General features: G+C 31.6%; 2 protein-coding genes across 3 annotated transcripts in view; both read right to left on the bottom strand.

Annotated features, from left to right (window-relative positions):
* LOC108764009 (glucose dehydrogenase [FAD, quinone]) overlaps positions 1 to 9366 on the bottom strand; it is a 23746-nt gene extending 14380 nt beyond the window's left edge. Inside the window, exon 1 of the mRNA XM_018511997.1 lies at positions 9291 to 9366. The gene's annotated coding sequence lies outside the window, so the exon portion shown is untranslated. The remainder of the gene's footprint in view (positions 1 to 9290) is intronic.
* Positions 9367 to 13683: 4317 nt separating this feature from the next.
* Positions 13684 to 19667, bottom strand: part of LOC108764002 (glucose dehydrogenase [FAD, quinone]) — a 19747-nt gene continuing 13763 nt past the window's right edge. For both annotated transcript variants that reach the window (XM_018511987.1, XM_018511985.1), the window contains exons 3-6: positions 16944 to 17143; positions 16625 to 16839; positions 14184 to 15369; positions 13684 to 13954 (exon numbers count right to left, since the gene is read on the bottom strand). In XM_018511987.1, coding sequence (XP_018367489.1) covers positions 13690 to 13954; positions 14184 to 15369; positions 16625 to 16839; positions 16944 to 17143 — 1866 coding nt within the window. In that variant the 3' untranslated portion in view covers positions 13684 to 13689. The remainder of the gene's footprint in view (positions 13955 to 14183; positions 15370 to 16624; positions 16840 to 16943; positions 17144 to 19667) is intronic.

Genomic DNA, 19667 nt, shown 5'->3' with positions numbered 1-19667 from the left:
TTTTTTATTGAGTAAAATAATAATTTGTTCAACAAAATGAGAATTGAAACAATATCAGTATAAGAGGGATGAAAATCGAAAAAAATTGCTATATCGAGTGGCCATATTTGGACCAATTTTAACCTAAAAAAAATTTTTGATTACAGCATTTTAAAGGAAATTTTGTCTACTTTTTTTTCCATGAAGCATTCCCTATACCTATCTCTGACCAAAAAAAAGTTATAGGCAAAAAAGTAGAAAGACAACAAAATTCGAAATTTTTGCTTCTTTTTTATTTTTTGTTTCTACTTGTTTGGCATGAAAAAAATTTTTTTTAATTTTTTAAAAAACCTATTCCGATCGGAAATTTAATTATCTACAAAAAATTTCTTATAAAGTATATCGAAATTTTGCTTCGTTCGCGAGATATATTGAAAAAACTGAAAAGGGTGCTTTTTCACCCCTATCTCCGATTTCCACCCTCTAATTTCATAGCACTCCGCGGTTTTTTCTTCTTAAATGATCCATTGACCGAATCCAACAATAAAAAACCGTGAAAGTATTAGTTCCTTTTTGCCATGGTTCTTAAGACATAATCAATAGCCTATATGCTGCTGTTGGAGATCTTGCTCATTTTCGATTTTTTATTTCTACAATTTTCTACTTGTTATCGATGTAAAAATCCCTTTTCAGTTTTCGCGCCTCTCATTACGCTATCTATTGCATTTCGTTCTCTCATTAATGTGTTGTTATACTTAATATACTTCAAATGTCATCTGTACTTTGTGTAGTATGTATATTATAATTGTGAGAAATTATTCCATACAACACTGTCTTAAAGGATATCGAAAAAACGTCTACATCATAAGAAAGCCTTCAAGATGCCGTTCAGAGAACTGTGTTCTACGGGTCTTTTCAAATAGAGATACTTGAAATATTATTTTGATTTCACTTCTTATTTTATGGCATTATTTTTGGTATCTTTTTTCTGCAAAATATACTTGACGCCTTTTTTTTACATTTTTAATGTCTTTTCCGATAGATTTCACGAATTTTTGCTAAGTATTATTTCCGTTATCATTTTCATATATTTACAAAATTGTTTGATTATGTAAAGATATTGCAAAATATACTTGATGCCTTTTTTTACGTTTTTAATGTCTTCCGATTGATTATCATTTTCCAGCTTAGTTAACAAATACCAGTATATAATTTCGGTTTCGTACAATTCTCTTTTGTTAAACATTAAATTATAAATGAATCAATATTGTTTAAAATAAATCGTTATTTCATTATTAATTTCTAGTTTTATTAAATACTATCAGCTTATAATTTCGTTCTGTCTGATCTCTTCATATTAATCAGTCTTTATCAATTTACTCATGCATGCTCTCATTCGAACGTAGGCAGGTTATAAATATCATAAATAGTTAAATAAAAACGTAAATAGGTGAATAGGTGAAACATTGGAAGATGGATAGATAATATTGATAGGTGAATAGATAATATAGATATATAAGTAAATATGTAAATAAATAAAATAATGTATACAAACAGATGAAATGTAGAAAAATTGGGAAAGATATGTAGAAACGATGCGAAGAAGTGCAGAACAAATGCGGAAGAGATGTAAAAGAAATGTAGAAGTGGAAAAGATGCGGAAAAGGTGCAAAAGAGTTGCGGAAACGGTAAGATTCAGATGCGGAGAGGTACAGAAGAAATGCGAAATTAATACGGGAGAAATGTGAGAGAGATGTGGTACTGTTGTAGAAAAAGTGTAGAAAAGGTATATGAAAGATGTGAAAGAGATGCCAGAAGGATGCGAGAGAGATGCGAAAAAATTGTAGAAGAGGTGCAGTAAAAGTTCAGAAAAGATGCGGAAAAGGTGCAAAAGAGTTGCGGAAACGGTAAGACTCTGATGCGGAGAGGTGCAGAAGAAATGTGAAATTAATACAGGAGAGGTGTGAGAGAGATGTGGTACTGTTGTAGAAAAAGTGCAGAAAAGATGAGAGATGTGGAAGAGATGCCAGAAGAATGCGAGAGAAATGAGGAAAAAGTGCAGAAGAGGTGCAGTAAAAGTTCAGAAAAGATGTAGGACAGGTGTAGAAAAGGTGCAGAAAAGGTGTCGAAAAAGTGCAGAAAAGGTGTAGAAAAAGTGTAGAAAAAGTGCAGAAAAAGTACAAAAAAAAAGTGTAAAAAAAGTGCAGAAGAGGTGTAGAAAAGATTCAGAAAAAGTGTAGAAAGTGCTGGAAAAAGGTGTAGTAAAATGGAACAAAATTTTGCGAAGAGACGACGACGACGACGACGACGACGTATTTGAATGAATAAATGACATAAATTGGGCTGAAAAATACGTGCACATATTCATATCTAAGCATCAAGTACACTTATGGACATGATTATTATCTCATTTTAATTGTGAAAATCTATACTCTTCCCCAATATATGAATTTTTTAATAACATTAATTTGTTTAAACAAAACAATAATTTTTAATTATATAAGCGAGTTCATTCCTGTAAAGAATACGCTGTAGCGTCTCTTTCATGACATGGTATTATTATATTATGTACTACAAAAAATATACTTGACGGGAGCCGCTACCGCGTCTCCTGACGAGATGTCCAAATTATAAAATTATATATGCCAGCGAGAGTCTTCAAACATGTTTTAGAAGGACAAAGGAAATTCCATGGTTGTTTTTAAACCGTTATTAATATGACAAGTTTCTTCTTTATAACAGCATTTTAATGACTTAGTTTCTCAAAAATTGTCATATTAATAACGGTTGAAAATCATGGAATTTCCTTTGTCCTTCTAAAACATGTTTGAAGACTCTCGCTGGCATGTATAATTTTATAATTTGGATATCTCATTAAGCATACTCTTAAATTATAAGACGGAAATCATGAAAATGGACATTAGCAAGTATTATAATGCGATTTTGCGACTATTATTTTTAATTTGTGACCGTTAACATTTGTACACTGAAAATGACCTAATGTGAGGGGTCGAAATGTTTGTTTTTATATTAACCCTTAGCGGCCACATCTCAGCCCGGCCACATCGCGGCCACACCGGGGTACATAGCTAAAAAAATTAGTTGTACAAGATATATGGGTATTTTAAGATTTCTAATCGATTGTTTCATGTTTGTTGAACAGTTCTTCAACATTTCTAATGATTTATATTAGTCAATTTATAGATGGCGCTCTAAAAACTGGTCATATATGTGAAAATTCGGCAAAAATGACTTTTTTCAGAAAAAAATTCATTACTCCGCCATTTTTCAATATTAAGGGCTAAAATTTTAGGATTGTACGCACAAGATACACCACTACCATAAAAAAATAACAGTATACGCCGATCTTTCAAAAAGTATATTTATTTTGCGAAATTACGGTTATGAGGGAAAAATGAAAACGTCGAGAAAACGAACGCTCAAAACGCCGCCATGCGATTTTTCGGCTTCCTATGTAATGAAGTCACATCTCACACGTGTCTACTAGTGACAGATGTCGATACTTGTATCAATTTCAAATGTTTTAGACCTCTAATTTCACTTTTCCTAAGCCTTGGGGTACAAAGTCACCCCGTGTGGCCGCTAAGGTTAAATAACGTTAATTTATTCATTAAATAATATTATAAGCAAGAACAACCAGCTTGGCTTACTAGCCCTTTATTTTTTATATCCAATTTATATTTTTCACTAAATTTTCCGATATTTATTTGTTGAGAACGCAAAAGCCGACTGAAGTGTCTCTTTGGATATCTAAAGGAAATTTTTCAAAATATTTTACTACAGTAAAAGAAAATTTGTGTATATACTGAGGAGAGCTAAGTCATGTCCGAAACGTACGTGCGTTATATAAGTGGAATAATAGAATAAAATAAATTAATCAGTTGTCACTTTGTATGCACTTTTAAAATCAATTGATCTTGTATTTGTTTGCTATTGCTGTGCAAAATATTTTTATTATCTTAATTATGACGATATAAAAAAATTGTAGAAATTAGTAAAAGTAGGGATACTTAAACGATAACATATCTTATTTAAATAGTTAGTTCATGGTTCAAGTTTTTAAAAGTCATTGAAATTAGAATACATCTCGAATATGTAACAGGAACGATTATTTCATTGAGTCTATTGTATCATTGATAAATACAAGTATTCTACCTTTCAATAATAACTAGTAATCATTATGAGAAACATGCACTTATATATAGCTTCGTGTTTAAATAATGAAAATATCAAAAACAAAAAAGAGAAAAATAAAATTGTACAAAGTGACAAATAATGAATAGGATTTTTTACTAGTAAAAAATAAAAATAATATATGTACAAAATATTTTTATACTACATATTAAAAATATACCTTTTAAAATATACACGGTGGCTCACGAAATGTCATACCGGTTAATTATCTCATTAAACCTATACTTATGAAGTATTGGTTTTTTAAAATTCTGTGAGTAAATACTGTACTCTCTCTCTCTCTTTTTGGAAATTGTGTTAAGTGTGAAATTGTATCGCGAGTCGGAAGTGGACATAGGTGAAGGCGCACACATTAGTTTCTGGCTGATAACGGACGGTTGACTTAAAATATTGAGTATAAAGTGAAATTGTTTTTCGCGGAAACAAAGAGGATGGCAGAGACTTGGAGATGTTTCTGCTCACGTCATGCAGTTGTGCCGTGCGTTATCTGATAAAGATATGTCGGAAGATAAAATACAAGTGCGCGTCTCCCAAAAGTTGTGAGGCAAAACGGTACTCATATTAAACGTTATACATTTGAGACAATTTTTCGGGTCAGTCTAATTAACTCTATACCAGTTCTATACTAATTTGATTAAAGATAAATATATTATACATAAAGAAAATGGTATGGCATCGTGTGTCATCCTGCATTTCACAAACTACTGATGTGTGTGCATTATACCTTCACCTTATTCCGACTCGTAATGCCACACCTAACAGAATTTCTACAAACTACAGAATTTCCTTACACGTTTAAAAACATCGATATTCTAATTTTAAGATAATTAAATGTGATACGAAACATTTACACTACTCTGTATTATATGTTCTCATATTTCAGATCTGTACATATTTTTGGTCTTTCTTTTTCATGTTTTTACTCTTCTAATTTTTCATGCTTATACTTAGTAACACATTTGTATTACTTCTGTCTGAAAGTTTTTTTTATATTTATGGCCAGTCACTTCAGCATGTAAGAAAGAAATAATTGCCAGGAGACTGTTTATTGTTTTATACGCTTTATTTAGTCGTAAATATTATAGATTTCATTTTGCGATTTTAGAACGGAAGGTGGTAATATAAGCTGAAAATGGTATGATTTTTTACTTTTTGTGCTATATCTACGAAACTATGCAGAAATTAGTAAAAGTCGTACAATAATTTTTTCTTCTCTATTTTCATATGAATAATTTAAAACCAAGCGGAACTCTGTGCGATAAATAGTTTCGAAGATACAGTTCGAAATTTCAGTAAAAAAGGTGAAAAATCGCTTGTAAATGTCAATTTTTTATATTTTGCCTCCGCAAATGTTTCCGACGTCTTGGACAAGGAAAGTGTATAGGACATTACTTGAAGTAGACTTTATGACGAAAAAATGCGACTACACACAGAAAAAGATTTCTTTGGATGTAATAAATTTTATCGCATCCAAATAAATTTGTTATTTGAAATGGTCCAAACAAACCAATGTTTGAATCAATAAGTGCGATTGTTTGAATTTGAAACAATGTATATCTTTGTCTTAAATACATTATTTGTTTGAACAGATAATATCTATCTTCAGTATTCACGTGATCATCTGTACGGCACAAACATAATTGATGTAGCACATAGCACTGCTCGTTTAATTCTGTTGTTAGACGTTATAATTCCATATTTTCGGTCAAAAAATGTAATGACTATTCTAAGAAAGCAATTATTTGCATGGAATAACCTAACCTCTATGAATATATTTTGCCATTTTCAAATAAATAATTTGTTTCATTGTTTGTATTCATTGTAACCAAATAATATATTATTTAATTGAAAGATATTACTTCAAATAATAATGTTATTTCTGTCAAGCAATAGAGATTTCTCAAATGAAACAAAATTTGTATTCAAACAAATAATATTTCGTACAAGCATATGTTCTTTCAATAAAACAAATTTTAGTCAAATAAATAGGAATACTAAATCCAAAGAAACCTTTTTCTCTGTGTATGAAGAGCTCTGCGATTAACAGAACCGGAGATATGAAGTCATGAAGTTGGATCTAAAATCGTTTTTTCTTAGATATCTTTTTAACTTGTAAATTGCTGTTTGCTTACAAAGAGATTTTTTTCTTGTACAAAGTAAGTGTCTTACACCTCTCTTCTTTAATTTCCTTCTACAAAATAAATATTGAACTATTTCATATTGATAATTATTGCATTTACTTGTTGACAAATTGGCAAATATTTCGCTCGAAAGACGACCTTGAACAATTTCTATAATTCTATTTTTTGTTTGTTTTCGAAAAAAAGTCTATATATGGTATACATACGTATAAGGGAGAGTTAACTAAGTCGTACAGACAATTAAATACCTCCATTGTATTTTCTAAACGAAACATGGTTTTTAAAGATAATGACACTAATGTGACGCTGGTAATGTGGGTTAAGAACTATCATTTTTGTTTTGTCTTCGAGTTGTCTGTTCGAGTCGAGTGACATTCAAAATTGATTTTGTTCAGTGTCTGATCTAAGTTTTGATACAATTTACCTGAGGTGTTATCAGTACAAGGTAGGTAATTGAATTATAGTGTCTTTCAGAGTTATAATTGATATTTAAACTCTTTTCGAGTATAGCATCAAATTAGCAAAATATTTGTAAGTTATGTTGCTATTGGCAAATTTATAAAAATAGAGGGAGTTGGGTAAATCGTACTTGTCGCTGGTCTTTATATTGTACCGGTACGATTTTCGCAAGTGACACGAGCAATATGTGAAGGTTACTATTATGATAAAAAAGGACCTAAAAAAATTTCTAACAACCAAAGGCGAAAAATTTTTTTAAAGTTCTGGCAATTCTATTGACAGTTCTGGGTAGCACCCTACGAGTTCTAACGAAAGTTATCAACGCTCGAAGCGCTAGGACCAGCGGTTTAAGAGATATCGCGATTTTTTCAATGTCTGTTTCACATCTGAGGGACAAAAAATTTTTTAACACTACGACAGTTCTGGATAGCACCCCAAGAGTTCACAAAAAATCGGCGAAAACTTATTCAAACACCCGATATAAGTTAACACAGCAATTTATAAGTTAAAAAGTGGATGTCTAATAAAAAACTATTTTAGACCCAACTCTACGACTTCATATCTCTGGCTTTGTTAATCGCAGAGAGCTCTTCATAGTCGTATTTTTTTTGTCATAAAGTTTACTTCAAACAATATTCTATGCACTTTCTTCATCCGAGACATCGGAAACGTTTGCAGAGGCAAAATATAAAAAATTGGCATTTACAAGCGATTTTTCACCTTTTTTACTGAAACTTTGAACCGCTGTATCTCCGAAATTATTTGTCGCACAGAGCTCTGCTTGATCCCAAATTATTCGTACGAAAATAGAGAAAAAAAAGTATTATACAACTTACTAATTTTCTTAAATTGTGAGAATTATTCAGATTATTGAAGAATTATTCAGATTTCAGAATTAATTAGTATTAAAGAATGAGTTGGATTGACAATACGATTACTTGAATCAATGATATAAAATGTTTTTCGAACGGGACAAATAACAATCAGTTTTAAAACTGTTCAAACAGCGTGCGATTATAGCTCAGCGTTAGCGTGTTAGGTTACCAACTCAGAGGTCTTGGGTTCGAATCCCATCGATACCGCATATGCGTTTTCGAAAATTGTAAAATATCCGATACATAATTGTAATTCATAAATTGTTTGTAGAACTGTACTATTCTATAACATAAGTCTATAAAATTAATAATAATAAATAAGGACTGTAATTAAAAATTAAAAAAATTTTTTTTTTCATTCAATTGCGTATGTTAAGTTAGCACCCCAATATTGAAATTCCATAGTTCTAATTAGAGTTCCCGTTTCCTTTTGTCCAGACGAAGAGTTCTCTATAATTTATAACAAGAGTTCCGCTTAATAACTATTTTTTAATAATTTTAAAAAAATGAGGTGCTAATTTCATATCGAAATTCGAGATCGAATAGTTCTGAGCGGCTCAATAGCTTTATTTAGTGAATACCTAGAGTTCCTGATGCATAAAAAAAATTTTTTTTAATCCCAAAAAAATTAAAAATTTTTGAAAAATCAATTTTTAGATACAATAGTTCTGATTAGAGTTCCTGCTTCCTTTTAACAAGACGAAGAGTTCTCTGTATTTTTTTAATGCGAGATTCACTTAATAACAATTTTTTAATAATTTTTAAAAAATGGGGTGCTAACTTCTCAGCGAAATTCGAGATCGAATAGTTCTGAGCGGCTCAATAGCTTCACTTAGTGAATACCTAGAGTTCCTGACACATAAAAAACAATTTTGACAAAAAAGAAAATTAAAAAACAAAAATAACCATTTTTTATCACTTCTTTAATTTCGCGTATCTTGAATATTGTTGGCCCAATCGCTTTGTCACCTGATACTTTTCGATAGAACTCATCGAGAACTCCCCAAAACGATAATCAGAACTCTTGGAACTTTTAAAAAATGTTTTAGGTAGTCGAAAATTTTCTAAGTCCCACGTCGAAAAATTTTTTAAAAGTTCCAAGAGTTCTGATTTTCAGCTTAGTTCCTACCCCATACTTCACCAACCCGTGCGCAGCCTAAATGCCGATCGTCACGCTGCGCGTGAGTTGGTGAAGTATGGAGCAGGAACCAAGTTGAAAATCTCGGCCGAAATGTGCAACTAAATTCCAGCTCTGACCTAAAGCATTAACCTTGTAAACGAAATAATCTCAATCTGCCGCAACCCGCAGTCTCACGACTAAACTAGCCACGGTAGTGTCGCTGTGCGTGCGTTAGCGCCGAGACATTACTAGTGTCTCTTGATAATTATTATTTGTACGTGCTTTATCTTGATAGATAGTAATTCAAATAGATTACTGATTTTAGTTATGATGTAAGTCGTATCATTTCTTGAATCTGTCACTATAAAGATTATTCATAAAAAATAGTAACAGTTTTATATTTAATTTTAGTGTTTTTAATTGTGGATATGATATAAACGATTACTCAAGTATTATAAATAAACATTTAAGATATTACATATTAAATAGAAGAGAGCTTACCGAGATGAAATGTTTCAGCAACGATCTGATTCAAACTGAATTGTTCGTCAGCAGTCCGTATCTCCTTCTGTCATCATGTTCAGACGAAGGTTACAAGCACGGTTGCCAGCTTTCTGGTTTTCTATCTGGAAGAACCGGAGATTCCGGCTTTTTGATCGCGAATTAAAAATTCTTTAAAACAAAGAAATTTTCAACTATCTGCTCAAAACTTTGATGACGTGTTTTGAGGTGAGTGGGTCAAACTTAAAATTTTTTCCGGCCTTTGAAAAGATATCTTCATTGGAAAAATCAAATTTGACTTTTTTTTTAGAGAATACTCTACAAGTTTTAATTTCGGCAAATTTTTGTACTTGTTATCAACCTTTAAGAGAATAGTGACATCTTCAACAGAAAAGCGGCAATCTTCAATGGAGATAATCTCAACTAACATAATCGAAAAGTGGCAACCATGGTTACAATGTCTCTTGCCCTCTCTTGTTTGCTATCTATATATCTCGACATTATTATGATAAAAACAAATTTTACAAGTATAATTAGACTATATATATGTAAAATATATATGTAAAAAAAACTTTCTCTACATTCTATTTTTTAAAATTAAAATGTTCGTCACTTAATAATTTGGTCTTAAATTTAATTTTTAAATAATTTTAGTATTAAATTTTAATATTTAAAAAATGCCATCTTTTATCATGCTGATGATTAATTAAATGTAATCTTATAACTTATAAACGTTGACTTATTTAGTAATATTTCTATTCTTAATTCTTTAACTTCTAACACTGAAGGAGGAAGGATAGAGAGGGGGGAGGGAGGGAAGGAGGGGGAGAAAGAGAGAGAGAAAATAATAATTTATGACACAAATTTAACTTAGCGTTATTGCACATGTGCATTTATTTATTATTAATCTTATTGCAGAATATATTCTGCGTATACGCTTTTCTGTCACTCATGTTTACTTACAATTAGTCTAATGATTAATCTTGCATTACAGACGTGTATACGTATATTGAAATATAATAGAGTAATGTGAAGTTATAATGTGACGAACGCGCAAAGTTGAATTTAAATTACTAGGGATGCACCGGATCGTAAAATTACCGGATATCGGAGATATCCGGACAGAATATAACATCGGGTATCTAGTATCTGCTCGAATATCCGAGCGATTTCTTCGAGTCGGATATTCAACCGAATTCGAAGAAAGATATCCAACCGAATTCGAAGAAAGTGTCTTCTAAAAAAAAACCTATACACTGAAAAAAAAAATTTGTTCAACGAACTAAACACATTTAGTCGTTTGCAAATTTGTTTAATGCAACAAAATTTTATTCAATCAAATTTCACCGCAGTTTGCTCAAGAAACTGTTCAATGTTGGTTAACGGAAATGATTCAACTATTTCATTTGGTTGACGAGACTATTATCATTTAGTAGTCTTAAAAATAAATCAGTTATCGGCGTCGTTATGTTTATTTGGAACACGGAGTCAACTAAATGCGTTTATATGAGACATATACCTGTATAAATTTTATTGTCTTAAATGCAAGGACTTGTTTGAATAAAATTATATCTTTATTATATGAAATAACGTTTTTATAAATTATATATATTTAAGACAACTCGATGTTTATTTGCACGTATTCGACTACAGCATTTTGTTGAGTCAAATAATTTTTTTTTCGTTGAACAAATTTTTTTTCAGTGTAGAGAAAAAGATTGTAATTTTGCAATAATGTATAACATATTACAACATCATAAATATGCATATTTCTAGAACATTTGTATATAAGAAAAAATCAAGAATTTAATGATATCAAATTTCAATCGAATATATTCCCGAATACTAATGATATCCGGTTATACGATCGTATAGTAAAAAATGTGCCGGATAATACCGGATACCGGATACTTTCCGGATATCCAGTGCATCCCTATAAATTATAATTAAAAATTATATCTTAAAAGAAAGAAAAAAGAGTAATTCTCTCTCCTCCTCTCCCTTCCTCGCCCTTGATCTCTATCTTTTTCTCCTTTCTTCCCTCCCTTCCTCCCTCTCTCTCCCTCTTCCTTTCTCTCTTTTGTTCTCCTTTCTCTTTTTCTCTTCTTCTCTCATTGATAATACTTATATCACAAATAAATCATATACCTTATAATTACTCTAAATATCATGTATTATAAATGTAATATCGGCAATTCTGTCACGCCAGCACTACCTTAAATTAGCATCTTAGATTGATTATATTTAAATGTCCAAATGTTTCGGCGCACAGTCACATTTGAGATAAAATTAAATTCATGAACCAAGAATATTATATTATTCGAAACATCTAACTTTGACCGATCCTAGGCGCTCTCTACTATATTTATATAACTACCTTAAATTGCTTGAATTTTTATAACATATCTGATGCAATATGCAATAAATGTATTGTATTGAATACATTCATTACACGCGTACACTCGCCAGCAGAAAGGTTGCGACATTTTTTGATGGACTTTGGAACTCAGTCTTACTTGTAAAGCGATTAAACGTAATTGGATAGACCCATAAGTAAAAATCAATCGCGCGGTGAGCAAGCCACATTCCGAAACCCATAAAAAAAAATTGTTGCAATCTTTCTGCTGCCGAGGGGGAGAGTGGTGTCGGTTGTAACAAAAAAAATATTTTTGCAGCTAACCAATTTATTATAAATAAGAAAAAATTGAAATTTTTTATGAAAACAAATATATCCTTTGGCATTAATTTCAACTTAATAGATATTTAAAAAAGTAACAAATTATAAATGATATTTATCATTAATGGCATCGCCGCAACTTGTTACAATTGACACCGCGGTGGTGTCAATTGTATCACCCCAGGGTGTTGATTGTAACACAAAAACATTTTGTGAATATATCCATATAAAAATCAACACTATGCTAATAAACAAATTATTTTCTATATAATTTTTGTTTTTACAGCAGAGAATTTGTTTTTAAAGCAATGAATTTATGTTTATAAAATAGAAAATTTGTGTAACCCTTTACACCATCGATGTGACAGATTTCATAACCTAACAACAGTTAACTTTAATGATTAATATCTCACACTGGGACTGAGCACAACATTTTACTGCCAGATTCTTTCGTTTCATGCAAAAACGCTTCGAATGTGAGCATAATTTCATTGAAATTGATGATGAGGAACGTCTTCTAAATAATTACTCATGTTACAATCGACACTACTGTGATTGTTACTTTTGCAACCACCACCGCTTGTTTCGATTTTATACCCATAAAACTTACATGTAAACAATAAATTGAATTGATATATACCTTACTGCAAAGCTTGATATTCATATATTCATATCACACAGTATCGTTGTATTACAAATTGTTGTGGAACGAGTTGCACTAAAATAATGGCGGGTAATAAAGTTTACAATCTAACCTTGATTTAACAAAAATAGGTGCTGCTACGTTTGCACTTGCGAATGGCCACTCAATTATTCGTCAATGACTTATGTCTGTTAACGGTATGCAACCGTGCATGCAGTTCAGCCTTTCGTCAATAGATACAGCTATTGCGGTCAATGTTACAATTGACCCTCTGTTTCAACCGACACCACTCTCCCACATCCCGTGTTCGATTCTCATAGGCATTATCACTCTTTGAATAAATTTTCTAATATTGTCGGATTTTTGCACCTTTGTCCAACTGATCTTTGTCCAACTATTAGATCGTAATTACACTACAGATTGCCGGTTACAGTCGCTGGTTGTCGCTTCTATTTTAGCCAATCATGATGCAGCGATTGCGGGTTAGCTGCAACTCGAAAATAGTGTGATAACGGTTTTACATCTTTTCTTTAAAAAATACAAGTTTTTTCATGAAACAAACACGTTAATTACTTATGTTTAATATTAAATTATGTTTGAATACATTATTGGTTATTAAAATAATTGTTTATAAAAGTAATAGATTACTTTGATCTTATTTTATTCATAATATTTATACAATAGTTCAAATAAAGAAATAATTGTCTTTGAACTCTCTCGTTAATATGAATAACGAGAAACTAAAATATAAATAGCGATGAAAAATTGGCGCGATGAGTGATATACATTATTTGCTCTGTGCAAATTCTTATCACCACTTATATTTTTAATTTACAATAATTCAATCAAAGTTTTATATAAAAATGCATTTCCCTTGAAAAATTTATTCACAAAATCGAAAATTTCGAATAGATATCTCTCTCCTTCTCCCCCCCTCCTCCCTCCTCCTCCTCCTCCTCTCTCTCTTTGTCTCCTCTGTGCAAGTATTGTATATGTATGTTTATGTATATACATATACACGTCACTTTTATTATTATTACATCCAATATATCAAAATATATACTTTTAAAATAAAATTTTTATGACCAAGTATTTTTAATCATATCGGCTGCTTTTTCAGCTACCATCATGATTCCGCCGATAGGATTTGAGTTTGGTACAATGGGAAAGATGGAAGCATCGGCGACGCGGATATTCGATATACCATGTATTCGAAGTTGCGAATCTATTACTGCACTTGGATCAGTACTTGGTCCCATCTTGCATGTTCCAGATTGATGATTTTCCGGTCCAGTTTTCGTTCTTATTTGACACATCCAGAAAGCGTCCGTGTCGAAATGGTAGCTAATAAAGAAAAAATTAGTAAAAAAACTAATAGAAATTCACGAAAAATGGTTCTTTTCGAAACTTTTGAAACATTACACGAAAATATTATAATTTATTTTTAATTGTTGGCATCTCAAAAATTATTAATATTTCAATGTTTTTGCTTAAAAAAAGTCCACTGTAAACTTATTAGAAAATTAGGATTAAAACTTGTATGAAAACTTGTCCTATACGAATTATTACTTACTTGCTACACAATGGACTTCTCACTTGTTCCAAACGAAGATCCCATTTCTTCATAGCAGGCGTATCAACAAGTTTGCTAACCTTTTTGATACCTTCGAGTAGAATCATCAAATCCTTCTCGTTTGTGAAGTAATTTGGATATATCAACGGCGGATCCAAAGGATTATTCGAGCGGAGTTTTAAGTCGCCTCGACTCTCTGTAGAAACCACCGTAGGTCTCGCTATGATCTCTCTTCTGTCCGGGCAATCAGACTGGAACTTACCGTTGATGCACTCATTGACTAAACCAGTCTTTGGACAAATGGAAGTGAAACCGTCGAAGAAGATTTGGATATCCGGCACACCGTTGATCGCATAACTGCTTTCGAGGAAAGCAGTAACTTGAGTGATGCCAGTGCTGGCCAATGGTCCCGTTTTATTCTCCAAATATTGATTTACGGCGTCCATGGTAATGATCTCGTATGGAATGTCCTTGATGCTCATCGGCACCTCCACGGACACGTGGTTGTGCAGATTCTTACCAACCGGCAGGTTTTTGAATACTTTAATACCGAACTTGGCGAGATCTTTTTCGGGTCCTATGCCAGAATTCAGAAGGATATGCGGTGAGCCGATAGCACCGGCTGTTAAGATTATCTCCTTATCGCATTTCACCACCCTCTTATAGCCATTCTTATCCACCAGTTCCACGCCGTAAGCCTTCTGTTCCCACGGACTAATCAAAATCTTGGTGACATGCGCGTTTGTTAGCACTCGCAGATTCTTGCGATCGTGAACTGGTCTTAAATATGCTCTCGAAGTTGTAAGACGCATACCGTTCTTAACTGTCATCGGCGCGATCATGAAGCCAGTTTGATTGTATTCTTTCAATGGGGAGGTTCTGTAACCCAGTTCGCCGGCGGCTGTCAACAATACATTTACAAAGTCCGGCTTATGTGGATAGTATTGAATATTCATCGGGCCGCCTTCTTTTAAACTTCTAGGTTTGTCCGACAAGAATGTTGGATCGATTGGATTCTCCACCCGTTCAAAATAATGACTGATCTCGTCGTAAGACCAACCTAAGTTACCCTCTCGTGCCCAGTGATTGTAGATTTCAGGATGTCCTCGAAAGTACATCATACCGTGCAAAGCGCCGGTTCCAGCTATCATTTTGCCTCTCGGCCAAGTGCAGACGCCATCCGTTTCTAAAAAGCATAATCATATGACATTGATTTATTAAGGTTTTGTTTTTGTAACATAATTTTGTATCTAGAATTGTATATCAAGATTTAAATTGTTTATTTAATAATTCCGATTTTGAGATCTGATACTTTTAAAAAATTGGAAAAATTGCCACATTGAATTGCTTATTTCTTTTCTTTTAATTGCTTGTTTTATTATAAGCTATTTAATGACAATTTAACAGAAAGAACAATTTGGCTAAAGGGGGATCCTAGTCTAGAGCGCTAAGAAATAGGGCAAATCTTTAGGAATTTTTTTTTTAACTATGACTCCTAAAAACTTTAAATTTTAGGGGCATTTTTATTCATATTTATTAGTTAATTACAAATTTTTTCAAATGATTTTATTAATAAGATTTGTTCGAGATATACGCCATATTGCACGAGGCGTTTCGTGTAACCATAATTTGTCGTTGACATTGTAAAACCCATTCAAACGACCTGAAACAAAAAAGTAAGATATATGTATTTTCATATGTTATTAATTCCTCTTCTGTGTAAACCTCGCTCCGGGTATAAAATTACAAAATTTTTTTAAGTAAACCTTGTTTGAAAAAAGATATAATTTTTTTGATTATTTCCTTGACACGTTTTTAACAAAAAAAAAAGAGTTTATTATTAACAAAAAAGAGTTTTTTATTATAGTTTTATAGATTTATATAAAAGATATAGTTATTTCTAGAATTACCCACACACACAAAAGATGAAACCAATCCGATTATTATTTTTCTATTATGATGTCAACGGACTTGAAAAATACAATTTCGAAAAAAACACGTTTAAAGTTTTAGATACTATTTATACACAGTTTTGTATACTTACAGTTAAATTCTGGTTAATTTGCTATTCCTGGTCCATAAAATGAATCTTCTGCTTCCTCAAAAAATTCATTTGCCTCCTGTATGTTGCTTTGGTTAGCAATAGGACTTTTTTTTAGTAGGTTGAGCGGTTTTTATTTCTGCTCGTGCGAGTCGCCGTCGGTCGGACAGCTACCTACTAAATCGCTTATATATTGATGAATTTTTCGAATTTCGAAATAATACTTTAGAAATATATTTTTTAAATGTTCTAGTATCAGAAAATAAAAAAAATTTTTTTTTGATTTTTTGTAAGTTCAAAACTAGGATCTCCCCTAAAGTATCTAAAAATTTAGATAGATACATTTCTGTGAGTAAATGTTGGAACAGTGTGTTGTTATACAATACAAGATATTTAATACCCAAACAGGCAGTAGGATGCGATAATGTTGGTTCCGTTTTAAAGTTCCAATCGAGGGACGTATTTATGGCATTAAACGCAAAAGCTGGTATAGCTGTCGTAGTAGGTTCTTCAGGGCCAGCTTCGATGAGCAAAACTTTTTGCCATGGAGTGTCGCTCAATCTTCTCGCGATTATTGGTCCGGCCACACCTGCGCCGATAATTATAAAGTCGAACCTGAAGACATAGTTGATCTTTCATAATATAGAATAGAATAACGTACATACGAATATAGAAGAAGTGCTCTAGCGCTATATGCATAAATTTTGTGAATCTCTTACCATTCATGTTGGCTTGGTGCTTCGTCTCTGCCCAATCGTCGACAAGGGTCAGCAATGTCGCATCTAGAGGACATCATATGTTGAACCAAAGTCATAAAAGAGCTAACACCACCACAGACATTGCTCATGTATCGCGTATCCTCGAACTGGCACGAGCAACATCCATTGGTCGTATAGTGGTCGCTGCTTGCTTGAATCGGCTTAAGATAATAACATTCACTTTAAATGGGTACAACTAATAAGTTTCCTTATTAGAAAATAAAGATTTACAATCTTTCTAACCATATTTCTAATCATATTAAATCTCAATATTTATAAATTTCGAATACTGTGTGCACTTCCTTCTAATACAAAGTACATGCATATAAAAAGGTTATGTACTTTAATGTAAAACTCGACGAAGAGAATTTCTTTGAGGAATTAAAGTAATTACAGTTATTTAATATCCGTTAATGTTCACTCTCAGATATATAAGGAAGATATTTCCATGCAGATTTGTAATATAGGGTAACTCCGGTATATACGCCGCACCTATTAAAAACTTAATTTATTAAACACTAAGTATAAGCGTATTCAGGCCTATAACGGTCGAAACTAGATCTTTTTTGCCTAAATAATTCCCAGTGAATTATTTATATCCTATATATGCATGTACATATATAGGATATAGATAATTCACTGGGAATTATTTAGGCAAGAAAGATCTAGCTTTGATCGTCACAGGCCTGAATACGCTTATACTTAGTGTTTAATTCTTGTCGGTCCGAATAAAAAAATCTTATTATTGGTTAATTTATTAAGTATTACTTACTATGTTTATAGTAAACGAACTATATCAGTAAAAACTTTGTACTGTCTACTACTATGAAAAAAATATTAGAAATCCGAAATATTTATTTTTCATATTAAAAAATAAACTTTTTGAAACCCTTGCATTTTTGCCATATATCCCATCGGGGTTGGATATATGGCTACTCATAGGAGGAGGGGGGGGATATGTACGGCTCATGAAAAATTTGCAAATAATACATATAAATAAGATGTACTCGTATAATGACATAATAACTTATAAAATGTATTTATAAAGTTTTATTAGGGAATAAGAATGGTAAATATGTATATGAAGTAATAAATAATAATTATGATCTTCCTACATATATTACAAGTGTTATACACTGAGAGAAAGGATTTTGTTAATTTAGCAAGCCACCAGTACCTTTAACCGGTGATCGGTAAATATATGACAACAAATTATGTTGTGATTGCTGCTAATCTGCTATACCAACCAATTATTAGTAACAGAAACAAACTATTAGGTGTTAAACTTAATTCCTGCCATTTTTCATTTCCAAAATTGATTTGTTTCGAAGGAAAATACCTTAATCAAAGTATTATTAATAAAGTATTATTAATTAGTAATAAAATAGAAAATGGAGGAAATTACTTTGATTAAGGTATTCATTCATCTTCCCTTCGAAACAAATCAATTTTGGAGACAAAAAACGGCAGAAATTAAGTTTAATACCTAATATATAGAATCTAATCTATCTTTTGAATAAACTTTAGCTCGTTTATATAGAATTCGTAGATGATCGTGGAGTCTTAAGTAGGAAACCGATCAAGCACAGTCAAATATATATGGAGAAAATTTTATATTTAAAATTACTATAATATATATGTGTATAATAGTAGCTGCGGTCTTCATGTAAATTATAAGTTTAAATGCTATAGTTATTTTTTTAAAAACAATAATATAACGTAATTTTTACACTTTTTTATAGTAAAAATTTTGTATTACAAAATCAAATACACCTAGCAAATTTTGTTTGCGTACTATAGTAAAAATTAACTGTTTTTAGAATATGGCTTAACAAAATAATTACTTTATTTATGTGATAAAAATTGGTATTACCATAGTAAAAGTTAAGATCGGAATTATGTTGTGAGAATCCATCGAAAATACAAGACATAGTAAAGTGTAATTTAAAATTATATTAAAACTTAATATAAAATTTTCTCCGTGTAGGGAGAATACTTCACTAAAATTAGTCAATTTCTTACGATTTGGGACCCTGCAACTGTCTACGACTTTTATATATACATGAGCCTCTTATTTGCTAGCGATACTATTGATTATTTATTACATTGACGAATTAATTTGCAATCGTAACAAATCGATCGTTTTTTTAAACAAATATTACATTTGCTTTCCCTTGATTTGTTCCTATAACAAAATCACTTCTCTCATTGTAACATGAGGTACATGTTTCATATAATACGTTTATTGCATTTAGTGCACTAAGTTCAATCTGCGTACTTTGTATGCTTTGAGCATAAATCCCGTTCGCTAAAAATGCCGTATATCCCAAACAGGTGGGATATACAAAACAGCAAACTAAACAAAGAATACGAAAGCAAAGCTCTTATCTATTTTGCTACACAACATGCTTTACTATTCCACTACACGTATATGTATCACGAAATAACCACTAAGTCTTTTAAACGCCTTACATTAATCATTTTATGTAGATTATAATTTATGATGGCGTTACTTATTACAGTGACAAATCGATTCAACTCACAATAATTTCATTAATGTTAACAGTAAGAAGCTGAAATTATAATTCAATATAACATAAAGGCATGTAATAGAGTAGTTACGGGAAAATTACCCCTACTCCTTCTATTTTTTCTGACTTCTGCGGCGTAAATCCCAGCGCGGCG

This window comes from Trachymyrmex cornetzi, unplaced genomic scaffold, assembly GCF_001594075.2.
Source record: "Trachymyrmex cornetzi isolate Tcor2-1 unplaced genomic scaffold, Tcor1.1 scaffold390, whole genome shotgun sequence".
NCBI classification, from domain to species: Eukaryota; Metazoa; Arthropoda; class Insecta; order Hymenoptera; family Formicidae; genus Trachymyrmex; species Trachymyrmex cornetzi.
The sequence above is the reverse complement of the archived record's forward strand: the minus strand, read 5'-3'. Positions and strand labels throughout refer to the sequence as shown.